This window comes from Diabrotica virgifera, chromosome 7, assembly GCF_917563875.1.
Source record: "Diabrotica virgifera virgifera chromosome 7, PGI_DIABVI_V3a".
Classification (NCBI taxonomy): Eukaryota; Metazoa; Arthropoda; class Insecta; order Coleoptera; family Chrysomelidae; genus Diabrotica; species Diabrotica virgifera.
This window is the reverse complement of record NC_065449.1, coordinates 89,361,087-89,377,138: the sequence shown is the minus strand read 5'-3', so window position 1 is coordinate 89,377,138 and position 16,052 is coordinate 89,361,087. Positions and strand designations below refer to the sequence as shown.

At 35.5% G+C, this 16,052-nt stretch overlaps 1 protein-coding gene across 2 annotated transcripts in view; it reads right to left on the bottom strand.

The window, feature by feature from the left end:
- The window catches only part of LOC126888090 (alpha-tocopherol transfer protein-like), a 75,537-nt gene extending 64,932 nt beyond the window's left edge, over positions 1-10,605 (bottom strand). For both annotated transcript variants that reach the window (XM_050656113.1, XM_050656114.1), the window contains exons 1-2: positions 10,398-10,605; positions 8,705-8,864 (exon numbers count right to left, since the gene is read on the bottom strand). In XM_050656113.1, the coding sequence (XP_050512070.1) occupies positions 8,705-8,864; positions 10,398-10,539 (302 nt within the window). In that variant the 5' untranslated portion in view covers positions 10,540-10,605. The remainder of the gene's footprint in view (positions 1-8,704; positions 8,865-10,397) is intronic.
- Between the last annotated feature and the right edge of the window lie 5,447 nt (positions 10,606-16,052).

Sequence of the window (16,052 nt, the reverse complement as noted above, 5' to 3'; positions counted from 1 at the left end):
TGCGGAACTGAAAAAGGTGTACATTACTGCTGTAGCTACGCTCAAAATTATCAAAAAACTGTCTTTGCGCCGTATTTTACAACGACGTAGAAATGTGACTGCACTACTGATTTATCTCCAAAAGCCTCGTAGTTACCAAGCGTCGTGTGACGATGAAACTTTTCATCTCTCACCGAAAAGTTTACTTCGAAAAGAAATTTGATTTTGTAACGGGAATGAACTTTAGCTTTGCAAGTAAGAAACACGTGTGAAACAATGTAGAGGTTCAATCATCGGGTTTCGATCTTGATCTTACATTGCAACAGGAGTTAGAATTAACTATATCGTGAACATGTAATGTATTTACTTTGCCCGTCTCCATCTTGAGCTAATACACTTGAGTCCATTATTAAAATAGAAATGACTTTCTATGAATCTGGGGAGTCAATTGGGAAAATATCTTACATTGAAGAGTACAGGGGAAAACAAGGAATGTCAAATTTTGTACATATTGAGATAAACACCAATAAAGGTTAGGTCTTATGATACCTAAAAATGACTTAGAAGGTTCTTAGCAGAATTCTAGCAAATATTATGCTATAATGTTTATATCATATTAATCTATATTACTTATTAATTTAATAATGCACCAAAAAACTGCTAACATTCCTTATTTTTGTTCAGTGGCGTTCGGACAATCCTGGTTTTTCGCCTGGATACAAATTCTTAGAAAATTTATATAGACTGATCTTTCTGGTTATTGTCATAAATTGATAGGCTAGTCGATAGTACTCATTTTTTGCTACCACATGGAGAAAAAAACCAAAATTCACGAAAAAGTGAAATTCCATGTTTCCCCTGTACTCTTCAATCTACATATAAAGCCTAAAAAGGAATACCGTCGACGTATGGAAGCCGAAAGGGCATTTTCTGCTGCTGGCTATATTGTATCTAAAATATGCAGAAGTTTGGCAGATGACAGTTTAGATTTACATATTGGCTCGTATGAATAAAAATGAGAATGTAGTTTATACTCCAGATTTTGGAGTATATACTCCACGCGGTAGTATCTACTCTCATGTACGGTAAGTAGAAACTCATCACATGAACATATTTTTATTCATATGAAATGTAGTATAAACTTATACTTTATGCTCATACTCATGAGAACGTACTCGGAGTTTATACTCCGTTTTTATTCATACTATCCAATATGTTGTGTTTCCTTTGCAAACATTTTCAATTGAAAGTTTTAGCTAAATAATAGTAACTTATAGCTAAGTATGTAATACCTATAGCAACTAAATTAGTAATCTATATTAATTTTCAGTTGAAAATGGGTATTTTTGGTTGATTTTTAAAATTTTGTTGGTGTATTTTTTGAAGAAGATAGATTTTTTGTTTTTTCAGTATTTGTTACTGTTTTTGCGAAGAAAAAACAGTTTTGATCTCATACTAATAGTAATACTTAAATAAATGTGGAGTTAGTTGATTAATAATTTATTGTTTTATTTGCATTTTATAAATATGACTATTTTCAATATACGGGATCCCGTAAATACCGAGATCCCGCGGGATTGAAAATTTGTAGTCCCGCAAATACCGAGATTAAACTCAGGCTGCGGGATTGGAAGCCCTAATTTGTTCACATATTTTAGATATATGCTATATTGTAGCACTGGTGGCAACGCTTATAGGTAGCTTCTAGAAGGTGAAGCGTTTGTAGCCACAGAAAAGACCAGAAAAAAAAGAAGCGAATCGAGATACATGTGTGCAAGATGCGGAGTCGGTCTTTGCGTAGTGTCATGTTTTGAGGAGTACTACACAAAAGAAAACTTTTAATGTTAATTTACATTACATTATTTTTTTAAATTAGTTACATTTTTTCAAGTTGGTTTTGATCTCTGATGAGTACTTTTGAAAAGAAAACGTTTAAGTTGGTTAAAAAAACTCATTAAAAAACATGTTTTGGTCATTTATTTGTTTATTTATATCCGACGTATATATAGGGAAATGGGACTCTAAGCATGAAAAAATCTTTGGGATTGAGGGACCAACATGCAAATTAATGCCTGGCATAGAAAGGGATAAAATCAGCGTTTTCGTACACCTGTTGTGTAAAGCACGGCTGGTCAATTTTCTGCGTGGTGACTCCATCTGTGCCTGATCTTCTGTGGCTCTAAGGGAAAAGCAGAGACATTCCCGGCCTCTTAAAACGGAATGGACTCATGGAAGCTGTCACAAGAGACATACCATACCTATTAACTAACATTTATTATTTGTACAGAAAACTAGGAGAAATTTGTCAAATGAGAGCATTCTAATAAAAAATAAAGTTTTGGAATGTAAAAAGTGGGTTTTGCCGAGACCGTTAAAAATTGGCCATTTTCAACTTGTACTTTAGACCGAACGGTTCGTCCGAAAAAAAAAGTAAATATTGACATTTGTACATAATTTTAAGTAATTTAATTTCTGTTAACAGACCATTTACTAAAAATTAATAGTTTTCGACACAACGAGGCGTTGAACGAGTAGGTCCTTCTGTAGTTTATCGTGCTTTTAAAAACGAAGTACAAAAACAGTGTCATTAGTGAACCTTTTATACAAATTGGTGTATATATAATTCATTCATTATTAGTTGAGGTTTATTTCTTGTTTTTACTGTTAAAAACATAAAAGAATATTTAAATAGGATTGCCTTACAAGCGGCAATCTATTTTTATTTTAAAATGGATGAAAAACGGAACTTTTACCGTAACACATAGAAGCTAAATTATAATTTCAAGCTAAAAGCGCAATTGCTTTTGACTACATGAGCAGTGGCGTAGCAAATACACCAGAAAATATCCACCAACAAAAAATATGTCTCAGTTCCAAACATCAAATCAATCTTATTCATCAGTTGCGAAAGCCATTTCGCGGCCAACACTCCCTAGCAAACATGATGCCATTGTGATGCATGCCAAAGACAACCTGAAATTGCATAATTACGTTAAAGTTATAGGTGATATTATAGGCCCTAAGCACGTCTCCTTTGCATCTAGGATATCAAACAATCGTATTTGTATTTATCTTTATAGCTCTAACCTTGTCGACCAGCTTATAGATTCACATCGCTTAGTACAGATAGAAAATGTTTCTTTAAATATCCGAAGACTAATTTCCCCTACTGAAAGAATAATTATATCTAACGTTCCACCGTTCATACCACATGACTTAGTTGAAAATAGCATTAAAAATCTTGGACTTCGCATCGCATCTCCATTATCCTATTTAAGAGCAGGTATTCTTGGGGATGAATATTCACATGTATTAAGTTTCAGACGCCAAGTCTATGTTTACCCTACATCCGAAAGTTTTGAATTACAAACATCAGTACTTATTTCCGTCGAAGATTATGAACACAGAATCTTCCTTTCTACAGATAAAGTACATTGTTTTATCTGTAAACAAATCGGACATATAGCCTCCAACTGCCCAAATCCTTCAACTGACAATACAATTCCAACCGAATATATTCCAGCAAGCCCTAATTCATCTTTAGAAATTTCATGTCCCTCTACACATAATGCCAAAGATCCACAAACCGAGAATATGAACTCCAACACGGACACTACACAATCAGACCAAATCTCTATAACACAAGTTTCTCCAAAAACGAGGCCACTCTGAAATAGAAACTTATAGAGAACAAGCAAGCCCTGAAATTTCTGAGAAAGAAGCTCAACCATGGTTAGAGATGCCTCCCCCTGTATCAGCTTCCTCCGAAAAAGTTCACAAAGCAAAGAAAAAAAAAGCTTAAAGCTGATATCCAAACAGAATCAGTAATAACCGAAACCACCAAGAGAACAATCCAAGATGCATACAAACAAAATCCACAAACTTTTAAGATACCCATAGACAATTTCGCTTTCTTCCTTGAAAATACTTTCGGACATCCTGATCCTTATTCGGAAGCGAAAAAGCGCACGGATGATGTAAAAAGTCTACTTTTAAACCTACATGCTATATACCCAACCCTTTCAGATAGAACCGTAAAAAAGCGATTTACCCGTTTAAGTAAAAAGATCAAAAAGCAACTAGAACTAGAAAGCTCTGAAGCCGCAAGTTTAGCAGACTTAAGTTCATCATGCGAACAATCTGATGATGAGTACCTTTCCGATCGATCTCAAAGGTCGCAGCACTCACAAATCTCCCATTTTAATACATCCCATTCAGTTTAATTCAATGGAATTGTGATGGGTTTTACCCTCATCTAGAAAATCTTCAACTGCTTGTTTCTGATACTTCACCAGATATCATTTGTTTGCAAGAAACCAATTTTACTAGTAACCATAACCCATACCTTAAAAATTATGCTTCCTATCACTTTATACGAACATCACATGCACGAGCTAGTGGTGGTAGCTCTATATTTACTTCTACAGATGTATTCCACCAAGAATTCCACTTAACAACAACTCTAGAAGCCGTCGCCGTAACTGCCTAGTGTCCAAATAAAATTGTAATTTGTAACGTATATATTCCTCCACATCACACCCTAACTGCTTTAGAAATTACAAGCCTAATTAACCAACTTCCTGAAACTTTTATCTTAGTTGGAGATTTTAATGCACATAGCACTATGTGGGGCTCCAGTAATACTTTCGGTAGAGGTAAAATGATCGAAAATATCATAATCAATTCCAACCTTAATTTTCTAAACACTGGAAGCAGCACATACTTTCATATCCAAACGGATACACTCTCTTCCATTGATTTGAGCATCTGTAATCAGAATTATCTACACATCTTACATGGAAAACACTGGAAAGTCTCTATGGCAGCAACCATTTTCCCATTTTAATTTCTAACAATGATAACTCACAAAGACAAAGCAAAATTAAGTGGAAAATTGCTCACGCTGATTGGGATATATTTAGTTTAACTGTCAAGGGACAGACAGATCAAATGTCTTTTATGAACTCTGTTGATGAAGATCTTAATATGCTGATCGATTGTGTTATAACTTCTGCTGAAAAATGTATCGGTAAATACCACATCGATCCCTCTAAAAAATGTGTTCCGTGGTGGAATGAATCGTGTAAACTAGCTGTAAAAGATTGTAAAATAGCATTAAACCGATTCCGTAAAACTAGAAACCAAGCGGATCTAATAAATGTTAGAAAACTAAGAGCTAAATCTAAGCGAATTGTCAAAGAAAGCAAAAAGGACTCATGGAACAAATACATCAGTAGCATAACTTCTGACGCACCTCCTAGTCAAATATGGACTAAAATAAAATAGATGAAAGGTAGATATACAACACATAAAATTCCAGCCGCTATAGAAGAAAATAATGTCATAACTGATGATCAGCAGATTGTAAATACACTTGCCAAATACTTTTCAAGTAAAACAAAACATAATAACAGCGCGTCTGGAACAATAAATATATCAAACAAATGTTTTGCACATAAGAATCCAAATTATTCCAATGATCATCCTGTCAATCTCCCACTAATGATCGACGAATTACTCGAAGCTGTTAATTCACTAAAAAATAGTACTGCAGGGCCGGATGACATTCCATCAATATTTCTAAAACATCTTCATGAAGATTCCCTAATAAAGTTACAAGAATTCTACAACAACATATGGCTAGGTAACCAATTTCCATCTTTTTGGCGACAAGCTATAACTATTCCACTCAAGAAAAATGATACTTCTACCAATACAACTATGTCATTTAGACCCATCTCATTAACGTGCACACTTTGCAAGCTCCTGGAAAAAATTGTCAACAAACGCTTACTTTGGTATCTTGAAACACGTAACATTATCAATTCCGCCCAATCAGGATTTCGTCCGAATCGTTGCACAATGGATGATCTTATCACTCTTCAATTCGATATCATAGAGGCATTCTCTAATAGAAATAACCTCTCGATATAGAAAGTGCTTTCGACACAGCATCAAGGCCGGCAATTCTAGAAAAACTGCAAGAATCTAATTTATCTGGAAACATATATCTGTTTGTTGAGAATTTTTTAACTAACAGAAGTTTCAGTCTCTGCTAATGGTAAAATGTCTCCCTCATAATATATCCTGGAGACAGGAGTACCTCAGAGATCAGTCTTTAGCACAACCTTATTTTTACTGCTTCTTAAAGACGTTAGTTCCTTAATACAAGCCCCTGTCACATAATATCTATGCGGATGATCTAGTCATTTACTGTTCGGGTAAAGTAACAAGCTCCATTAGTACAATTTTGCAAAATACCATTGATAACATATGTCACTAGTCTAACAAAATTGGTTTTAGCTTCTCACCCACAAAGACTAAAGTAATTAACTTTAGCAAAAAATATAAGCAAACTCTTCCACACATAACATTAAAAGGGCATCCACTACAAGTAGTTGAAAACCACAAATTTTTAGGGGTAATTTTTGACAAAAAATTAACTTGGAAGAGGCATATAGAAAAAACCAAAGCCAATGCTGCAAAAAGTATAAATCTTTTAAAATCATTAGCCAATCGCCAATGGGGAGCCGAAGAAGAAATACTGTTAAGAGTATACAGAGCCCTAACAAGATCTAAGCTAGACTATGGATCTATATTATATATGACTGCCCCTAAAACTTATTTAAAATCACTAGATACAATTCAAAACATTTCATTAAGAACATGCCTCGGAGCTTTTAGATCTAGTCCTACAGAAAGTGTATATGTCGAATCGTGTGAACCCCCTTTAAATATTAGAAGACAACGTCTATTAAACTCCTATTTTGCCAAGGTCTCTGCAAATCCTAATAATATATCTTGCCAACTCATTAAAACATTCAGTTAACGGGAATACACAGTTCAGCTATTTCCAATTCATCTCTACAGTTCCTATTGCCACTCTTAGAAAATATTGACCTTAATCTCACCACCCCCATTATTCAGCCCAATACTCCACCTTGGCTAAAAATATTACCTGCCTTTAACGTAAATTTGTGCAAATATAAGAAAATGGAAACCTCCACGATACTCATGAGACAAACTTTTAACGATATAATTAATAGAGGCAAGTTTGATAACATAATGTTCACAAATGCATCTAAAGATGAAGAAAGTGTAGGATGTGCTGCTACTTCCACAAATAATACACTAGCCATGTGTAGACTACCCAAGATGACTAGTATTTTCACAGCTGAACTCTACGCTATACTCAAAGCTCTAGAGCAGTGGTTGCCAACCTTTTATATCTGGCGACCCACCTTCTGATGTTTTTTCATATTCGCGACCCATCCCTAACCCCCCAAGATGATAGAAAAAAATAAGGAACATGGTTACTGTACGCTACACAGCTACTATAGAGCCACTCTGCGACCCACCTGAAATCGGCCCGCGACCCACTAATGGGTCGCGACCCACCGGTTGGGAAACGCTGCTCTAGAGGTTCCAATGCAGGGTACCAAAATTTAGCAATCTGCACAGACTCATTATAATCCATACACTCAATTAGAAAAATTTATACAACAAATCCAATAGTTATTAAATCCATGAAAAATGTACAGCACTTGCTAAATCAAATACTTCAGTTTCGATTAAATGGAATCCTTAACATGTTGGTATCAAAGGAAACGAGAATGCTGACCACGCAGCAAAAAAAGCACGTCGCTCTGATCTTACAGATGAAAATATCCAGTTGTTTCAAGACATAACAACTGAAATCAAAAAGTTATCTACCTCAATGTGGCAAAATCAGTGGAGCAAGTGCACTACCCAATTAAAGTCCATCCAACCAAGCATTTTAGGACCTAGCCTGGTAAAAATGGAAAGGAAACCGAAGACCATCATCAGAAGGCTCAGAATTGGGCACACCCGCCTAACCCATGGACACTTGATGGTTCCCGAAGAACCTCCAAACTGCCAACACTGCAACACTCGACTAAGTGTACTGCACTTACTTGTGGAGTGCAACCACTACGCAGCAGGGCGGACCAAATATAGCATCCCCGGAAATTTGTGTACTATTTTAAACTCTAAAAACAAATTGTGTAATGTGATAGAGTTCCTTAAACATTGTAAAGTATACCACCTACTGTAAATTTGACTTAATTGTTTATTGTTATTGTAATGTTCCTTGTGTCAATGGCCGCAGCAGCCGAGACACGTTAATTGAAATAAAATAAAAAAAAAATAGGTTTTGAGATTTGAGCAAAAAAGCCGAAAAAAGCTGAAATTTTTCGCTTTTTTCGCGATTTTTTTAATGTTCCGGCAAGAAATGTTGTCCGCAAACCACTTATTCAGATTCAGCAGCCCAAAATCCATATATAATGAAAGAAATCAGAACTACCCCAAAACTTTCCTAGTCAAAAAATAATTTTATTGAATCAAAGGTACATACAAATATTCATTTTTGTTTACATAGAAGAGGTAATATTTAGATAGCAATTAAAAAATAACGGTTGGTGATAGAAAAGTGAAAATGTAGGGTTGACTGTAGATTTTGGTTCTACATCATATAAAACTGAGAAAGAACAGTTTGTCCAAAAAAATAAAAACTAATTATGGGGGAGGGAGCCCTTTCTACTTAGGTTGGTGGTACCAACTCAAAAACCATCCCGGGTTCATGTACAACAACTTTTATTTATTAAGGTCATCATATGATGAAATGCATAGTTTGCGAGTCTATAAGGTACATACATACATACAAACATTAATTTTTATTTATATAGATAAAAAAAGATTTACTTACACATTATCATACATATATTTCATAGCTGGAGATGTAGGACCAGAATTCCGAAAAATTTTAGGCATTAGACTTCTTACTGAGTAATACATATCTAAAGCTTGTTTAGTTCTTTCTGTACTAAATTTGTTGTTGATTAAGAAATATTGTATCATCACAAATGCTGTAAATATATAAAAAAAAAAACATTAATATATGTTTAACAATAAAAGACTGAAAACGTTTGTTTTCTATACTTACACAAAATTTATTATAACTATGTGCCTACAGCTGTTTCGACAGAGTGCCTTTAGTATGGGTAATCCTCTGAGCCCATTGCTATCAGATGTATTTTATTTATGAACCAGCTTGAAAAAACAATTTCTACACATCCCGTATTTAAACAGTTCTTATATTGGTGGAGATACGTGGATGATATACTAGTATGCTTTACAGAAACTAACAGGCAATTTGACCAATTTCTATCATACATTAATTCACTTCCTAGTAATATTGAGTTTAGTAACAGAACAGAATAAGTCCATAAACTTTCTAGATGTAACAATTACCAGACAACACAAAAAACATGAGTTCTCCGTATATCATAAACCTACCCATACTGACACAACTATACACAATTCATCATCCCATCCTACACAACACAAATTAGCAGCCTACCATAGCATGATACATAGACTGACAGAAATTCCCATGTCAAAAAATAACTTCGAAATAGAACTGAACATCATTAAACAAATAGCAGTAAACAATGGCTATAACGAACAAACAATTAACAAAAGTTTAAACCAAAAATTCCGTAAGAAAGCCCTGAAATTAGTGTATCCACCACCACATAAAGAACCCAGTACTTTCTGCTCTCTCACATATACTGGCAAGATAACAACAAAAATAGCCAGATACATAAAAAAGAAAGGAATAACACCAGCTTTCAGAACTAACAACAACTTAAGCAAATATGTTTAGAACAATAAGAGCCGAAAGAGCAAACAACTACAGAGTGGTGTCTACAAACTAACTTGTGGTGACTGTTCGAAAACTTACATCGGTCAAACTGGCAGAACCTTTGATAAACGGATAGCAGAACACAAAAGGGCATTCAACAAGAGAAAAACAGACGGGGGGGATCCTTGGTCCTGTTCTGGATGAAACATCAGGACAATATAGGATAAGAACTAACAAGGAGCTCGAAGAACTTTACCCAAACGCCAACATCATAAAAGAAATAAAGTTCAGAAGACTCCAATGGGCGGGACACCTCAGAAGACATTCTGACCAAAGAACAGTAAGACTGGTGTGGGAGGAAGTCCCAACTGGAAGAAGACCACGCGGACGCCCTCGACTCTGGTGGCAGGAGACCTAAGCGCGATGGGCGTGGAGAATTGGATGGAGGTTGCTCAAGACAGAAAACAGTGGAGGCAAGATCTTGAGTGGCTAAAGTCTACGAAGGGTTGTAAAGCCACGGAGTAAGTAAGTAATCTGATGATGGTCTGATAAGACCGAAAACGTTCGTTCTGTGGTGTATTTCGTAATAAAATTCATATACCAGTTACAGTGTTGAAAATATGTCATTTTGTAGCATTATAGACCGCAATAGTACGATAGCATTTTGCCTAATAAAAATATCGAAGAAGGAGGAAAAGAAGAAGTGCACAGTTATTAGACATGTTTGGTTAAAAAACTGTAGTAATATACTTACATGGTAGTTCAGGTAAATGATTTTGCGTTTGGAGCCATTTGCTAATAATGTTTACATCCCTTGCAAGATCATCTTTTGTTTTTCCAAGAAAACTCAAAACTTCATCAAGATTCGACTTTAAAGATAAAACATCAGACACCATGTTAAAAATATTCGGAATATGCACTACACGTATAGTAAATAATTTAATCGATTCAGGCTCATTCTTTTAAGTATTAAGAAATTCAAGGACTTCTAATTTAACAAAAATAAGTTCCAGACAAGTATTTTAAAAAACAAGAAATACCTGTTGATATATAAATTAGTTTGTTATGTAACAATTTAAAAATTTGTATGCGTCAATAATTAATCCTAAAATATTGTTTTCAAAAACATATTGCTTCCTGTTGAAATAAGAAAAACTATAAATAACATAAAATAAATAAAAATAATGTTACCTATGTTCATTTGTTTGAAAGGCTCTTGCCAAGCAGAATAAAAGAAGAACATCCGCTGCCAGAACATAATAGGGCAGTCCTTACAGTAGGGATCCTGGCCTATACAGAAAAATGCAGGCGGGTGTGGGGTAATACTGCACTTTGGTTGCATTGGTGGTGTATTGGCTAAACGTGGAGGGCGGGGTATGGTGCTGATAGAAAATGCATTCAGACATCAAATATCCAAAAAAATCTTTTCAGGACATAATAATGAAAAGACCTTCTCCAACGCAATAAAAACGCAATAAATACTGAAATCATGGCATTTCCTGAGGTAAAATCCGGAAGTAAAATGAGCCTCCGTTCGGATCTTCGGATGAGAATTATCTCAGGGAACACCTATACAGGTTAGAAAAATCAGGATAGTGTCTTGGAATCTTGGTAGTCTTACAGGTAAGAGTCTGGAGTAAGTGGATGCGCTCAAACGAAGAAAAGTTCAAATTGCTTGTATTCAAGAAACTAGGTGAAAAGGACAAAGGGCGAAAGAACTAGGTGAAGGATACAAATTGTGGTATGTAGGGAGTAGTAACACTAGAAATGGAGTCGGTATAATTGCTGATAGTATAATGAAAGATAACGTAGTAGAAGTTGTAAGAACGAGTGATAGAATGATGTCAGTGAAATTTCTAATTGATAAAGAGGTGTTGAATGTTGTGTGTGTATGCTCCTCAAATAGATCTGGGAGAGAATGAAAAAAGAGCTTTCTATGACCAATTAGGAGACGTACTGAGTGATATTCCAACAGAGAAGAAAGTTATAATAGGAGGTGGTTTCAATGCACATGTGGGCCAAGCCAAGACAGGATATGAAACAATACATGGGGGATTAGGCTTTGGAACTAGAAATGAAGCTGGAGATGACATGCTTGAATTAGCAACAGCATTGGATATGGCCATTGTTAACACATTCTTTAAAAAGAGAGTAATTCAACTTATTACCTAGAAAAGTCGACAACATCAATCCCAAATAGACTACTTCATGATAAGGAAAGAAGACATACGTGAATTCAAGGACTGCAAGGTAATAGTTAGTGAGACAGTAAGCCAACAGCATATGCTGCTTGTTCTGGACATCAAAGTAAAAAGCGAAACTAAACAAAAATATCGGAGAGGACCACAAAAAATCAAGTGGTGGATGCTAAAAGATGAGAAAGAAGGTCTATTCAGGACAAGAATGTAGAAAAAATATGTAATAATATGAAAGGAAGCCCTAACACAATTTGGAGAAAAATGGCCAATATTATTAGAGAGACGGCTATTGAAATACTTTACAAAACGTCAGGAGAGAAGTTTGAGGATAAAGAGATTTGGTGGTGGTCAAATGAAGTACAAGGAAAAATAAAAGAGAAGAGAAAATTATATAAAAAGTGGCACCAAACCAGATCGGATATAGATCTTCAAAACTATATGGTCGCCAAAAAGGAAGCGAAAGTAGCAGTAGCAAAAGCTAAAGCAGAAGCGTATTCAAACCTATACGATCAACTTGATACCAGGGAAGGCGAAGCAAAGATATATAAAGTAGCCAAACAGAGAGCAAAGAAAGCAAGAGATTTTAATCAGATTAGATGTATCCGAGATGAAAATAATAAAATACTAATTCACGAAAAGGATGTCAAAAAGAGATGGAGAAAGTATTTTGACAGTTTATTAAATGAAGAATTTGACAGACAACCTGTGGAGTTAACGGAGACAGTAACAGCAATGGTTACCAGAATAACAAACGAGGAAGTGGCTCAAGCGCTTCAAAAAAATAAAAAAAGGAAAAGCAGCCGGACCAGATGATATTCCTGGGCAAGTATGGAGAGCATTGGGAGAGACAAAAATAAGTTGGCTAGCAGGTCTATTTAATAGAATTTTGGAAGTTGGACAAATGCCAGACGAATGGAGAAGCAGTATATTAGTACCTGTCTACAAAAACAAGGGAGACATATAACAATGTAAAAACTACAGGGCTATAAAACTACTTACCCACACCATGAAAATATGGGAGAGAGTAATTATTGGTAGACGGATGCGCGAAGAAACCGAAATATCCGATAACTAATTTGGCTTTATGCAGGGCAGATCAACAACAGATGCAATTTTCATTGTAAGGCAACTGATGGAAAAGTACAGGAATAAAGAGACCAACGCTCATATGGTATTCATTGATCTTGAGCAAGCATAATATGATAGAGATCCTCGAGAGAATATGTGGTGGGCATTCAATAAGAAAGGAGTCCGTGGCGAATATGTAAAGATTATGAGAGATATGTATGAGGGAGTAACCACTAGTGTTAGGAGAGGTGTGGGAGAGACTGATAAATTTCAGGTGAAAGTAGGATTGCACCAAGACTCGGTGCTTAGTCCTTATTTATTCTCATTAATTTTGGACCAAATAACAGCGAAACTACAGGGTAGCATTTCTTGGTGCCTAATGTATGCTGATGATGTAGTGTTAATAGGAAATAGTGAAAGAGACTTAGAACAAAACTGGAACAGTGGAGACAAGCTCTGGAGAAAAGAGGTTTAAAACTTAGTAGGACAAAAACAGAGTATTTGGAATGTTCATTTAAAGATGGAGTTACTACAAATAAAATGGTATCTTTGGATGGTGAAATGATTGTGAAAAGCAATAGTTTTAAATACCTGGGATCGGTATTACAGAGTAATGGAGAAATAGATGGAGATGCATGCAGTAGAATTAGGGCTGGATGGATAAAGTGGAAAGAAGCGAGTGGTGTGTTGTGTGACAGAAAAATTGCAATGAAGGTGAAGGGAAAATTATATAAATCAGCCATAAGACTGGCTATGATGTACGGAACTGAATGTTGAGCAGTGAAAAAGAAAGAGGAACAACGAATGCATGTGGCGGAAATGAGAATGCTTAGATGGATGAGTGGAGTGACAAAGAAGGGTAAAATTGGAAATGAGTATATTAGGGGAAATCTAGGTGTGGCACCAATTGACGCCAAATTGAGAGAGCCTAGGTTAAGATGGTTTGGTCATGCTCAACGTCGAGACGTTAATCACCCAATACGAAGAATTGCTGAAGTGCAGATTCCTGGAAGGAGTAGGAGAGGAAGACCAAAGAAGACGTGGGGGAGACGATTAGGCAGGACATGTTGGTAAAGGGGATTAATGTTGATATGGCCGAAGATAGAATTGTGTGGAGAAATGCAATTAGGGAAGCCGACCCCGCATAAGGCAAAGAGAATGATGATAATCCGCTGCCAGAACATCTCCCAACTCACCAATTTGGCTTTCATGAGAACTACTCGACAACACAACAAGTTCATAGGATTGTTAAGGAATCTGTATTGAGGTATTTCTCGACATCTCCCAGGCTTAATACTCTATCGAGTAACTTCTTGTTCTTCTTCAGGGGCCATCTCCGCTGATTTCAGTAAGCTTATGCTTCTGGTCAGCTTCATCAACATCAAAGTTGGCACCCATTTGTGTTGGAGTGCCTTGAAATCATAAAAATCTGCATGAGATATTTTTTTCACTTCAAATGGTTTTCCGGTCTTCTTTGCTCTCTAATTTGAGTCACATATTGCTGAGGTATATAAATCGTCTGGTCAATTAATTGGTATTCATTGTGCTAAAGAAATAGGAAGAAAAATATTAATTATGTTTATTGAATGTATTTATACATACCGCAGCCCACATATTAAGGAATGTGATAATGCAATGTGTCAAAATGAAATTTTGATTCCGAACAATGAAGGGCCAACTCCATAATATTAAGCTATATACAGCCATTAAAATCTCAGTTTCAAGATTTAAAAAAAAAGGTGCTACAAATTCGCTGTAAATTTTTTAAGAGGAAACAGTAGCGATCAACAGGTAGCGAAAATGCGTTCCAAGATTGCGGCTGTAATTTTGAATATTTTTTCGAGATATTTGGCGCACATATTCGTAATATAATAAAGAATGGCGGTACAGAGCCCAATTTGAAAAATATATTAATATGTGGAAATTACTTTGAAATTAAATACAATATTAAAAAAACGAGCCTGTACCGCCATTAAGAAGAACAAAAAAATACACTTTCTTCAAATAAACTTTTTTATCCGATGCCTAGATTTTGTATCGTTTTGGAACTATTAATGAAATAAAAAATTTTAGTAGATCCAAAATGACACAAAATCTAGGCATCGGATAAAAAAGTTTATTTGAAGAAAGTGTATTTTTTTGTTCTTCTTAATGGCGGTACAGGCTCGTTTTTTTAATATTGTATTTAATTACAGAGTAATTTCCACACATTAATATATTTTTCAAATTGGGCTCTGTACCGCCATTCTTTATTATATTACGAATACGTGTGCCAAATATCTCGAAAAAATGTTTAAAATTACAGCCGCAATGTTGGAACGCGTTTTTGCTACCTGTTGATCGCTACTGTATCACCTTAAATACGACTTTTAAATGACCAATAATAATAAGAAATAGCGTTTTATGCCAGAATAGATCAATTATAGTTATCCTAAAGTAACGCCTTAGCACATAATGTAACAGTATTACAAATCATCTACCATCGGAAATCTATTTCTAATCAAGTTCGCATTACAGCCATAACACAGGTTAGGGCAGTCAGCAACGTTGAGTGTATCACACAAACCCACAATTCCAATTTAAATTACTGCCATATCACAAGTTACGGCACTAGAGAAGTTTTTCTTGAGTAATTTTGGTTGGTTAACAAATGCATGATGTTAGGGCAATATTGAAAAATGACAGCTACTTACCACATATCTACTCTCGACCACAGAGTGACTCAAACTGTCTTGTGTACGGGCTTGCTGTCGATGGGAGCGCCAAAACCGGAAAATGCCCTAACGACACAGGCGCAATATCTTGATTTTAAGATAACTAAATTATATGAAATTATGGCACAATGAAGACAACGCTTAAATGAACAATATTAAAGATGTAAGAACTTACCCCGGCGCCGACATAAACTCAAATCATAATTTACTCTGCTCCAAAATACAAATTAAATTAAAGAAACTAACAAAGTTAACTAAGCCTAGTAAGATATATCTCGACCCCCTTAAAAACACCCAAACGCGCGAACACATAGCACAGCAGATAAATAGTAAAATGCACAGAATATCAAATATACCAAACGAAAACAGAACTATTAACGAATGTTGGTACGATATTCAAAACTCGATTTTAGAGGACGTAAGGGAATC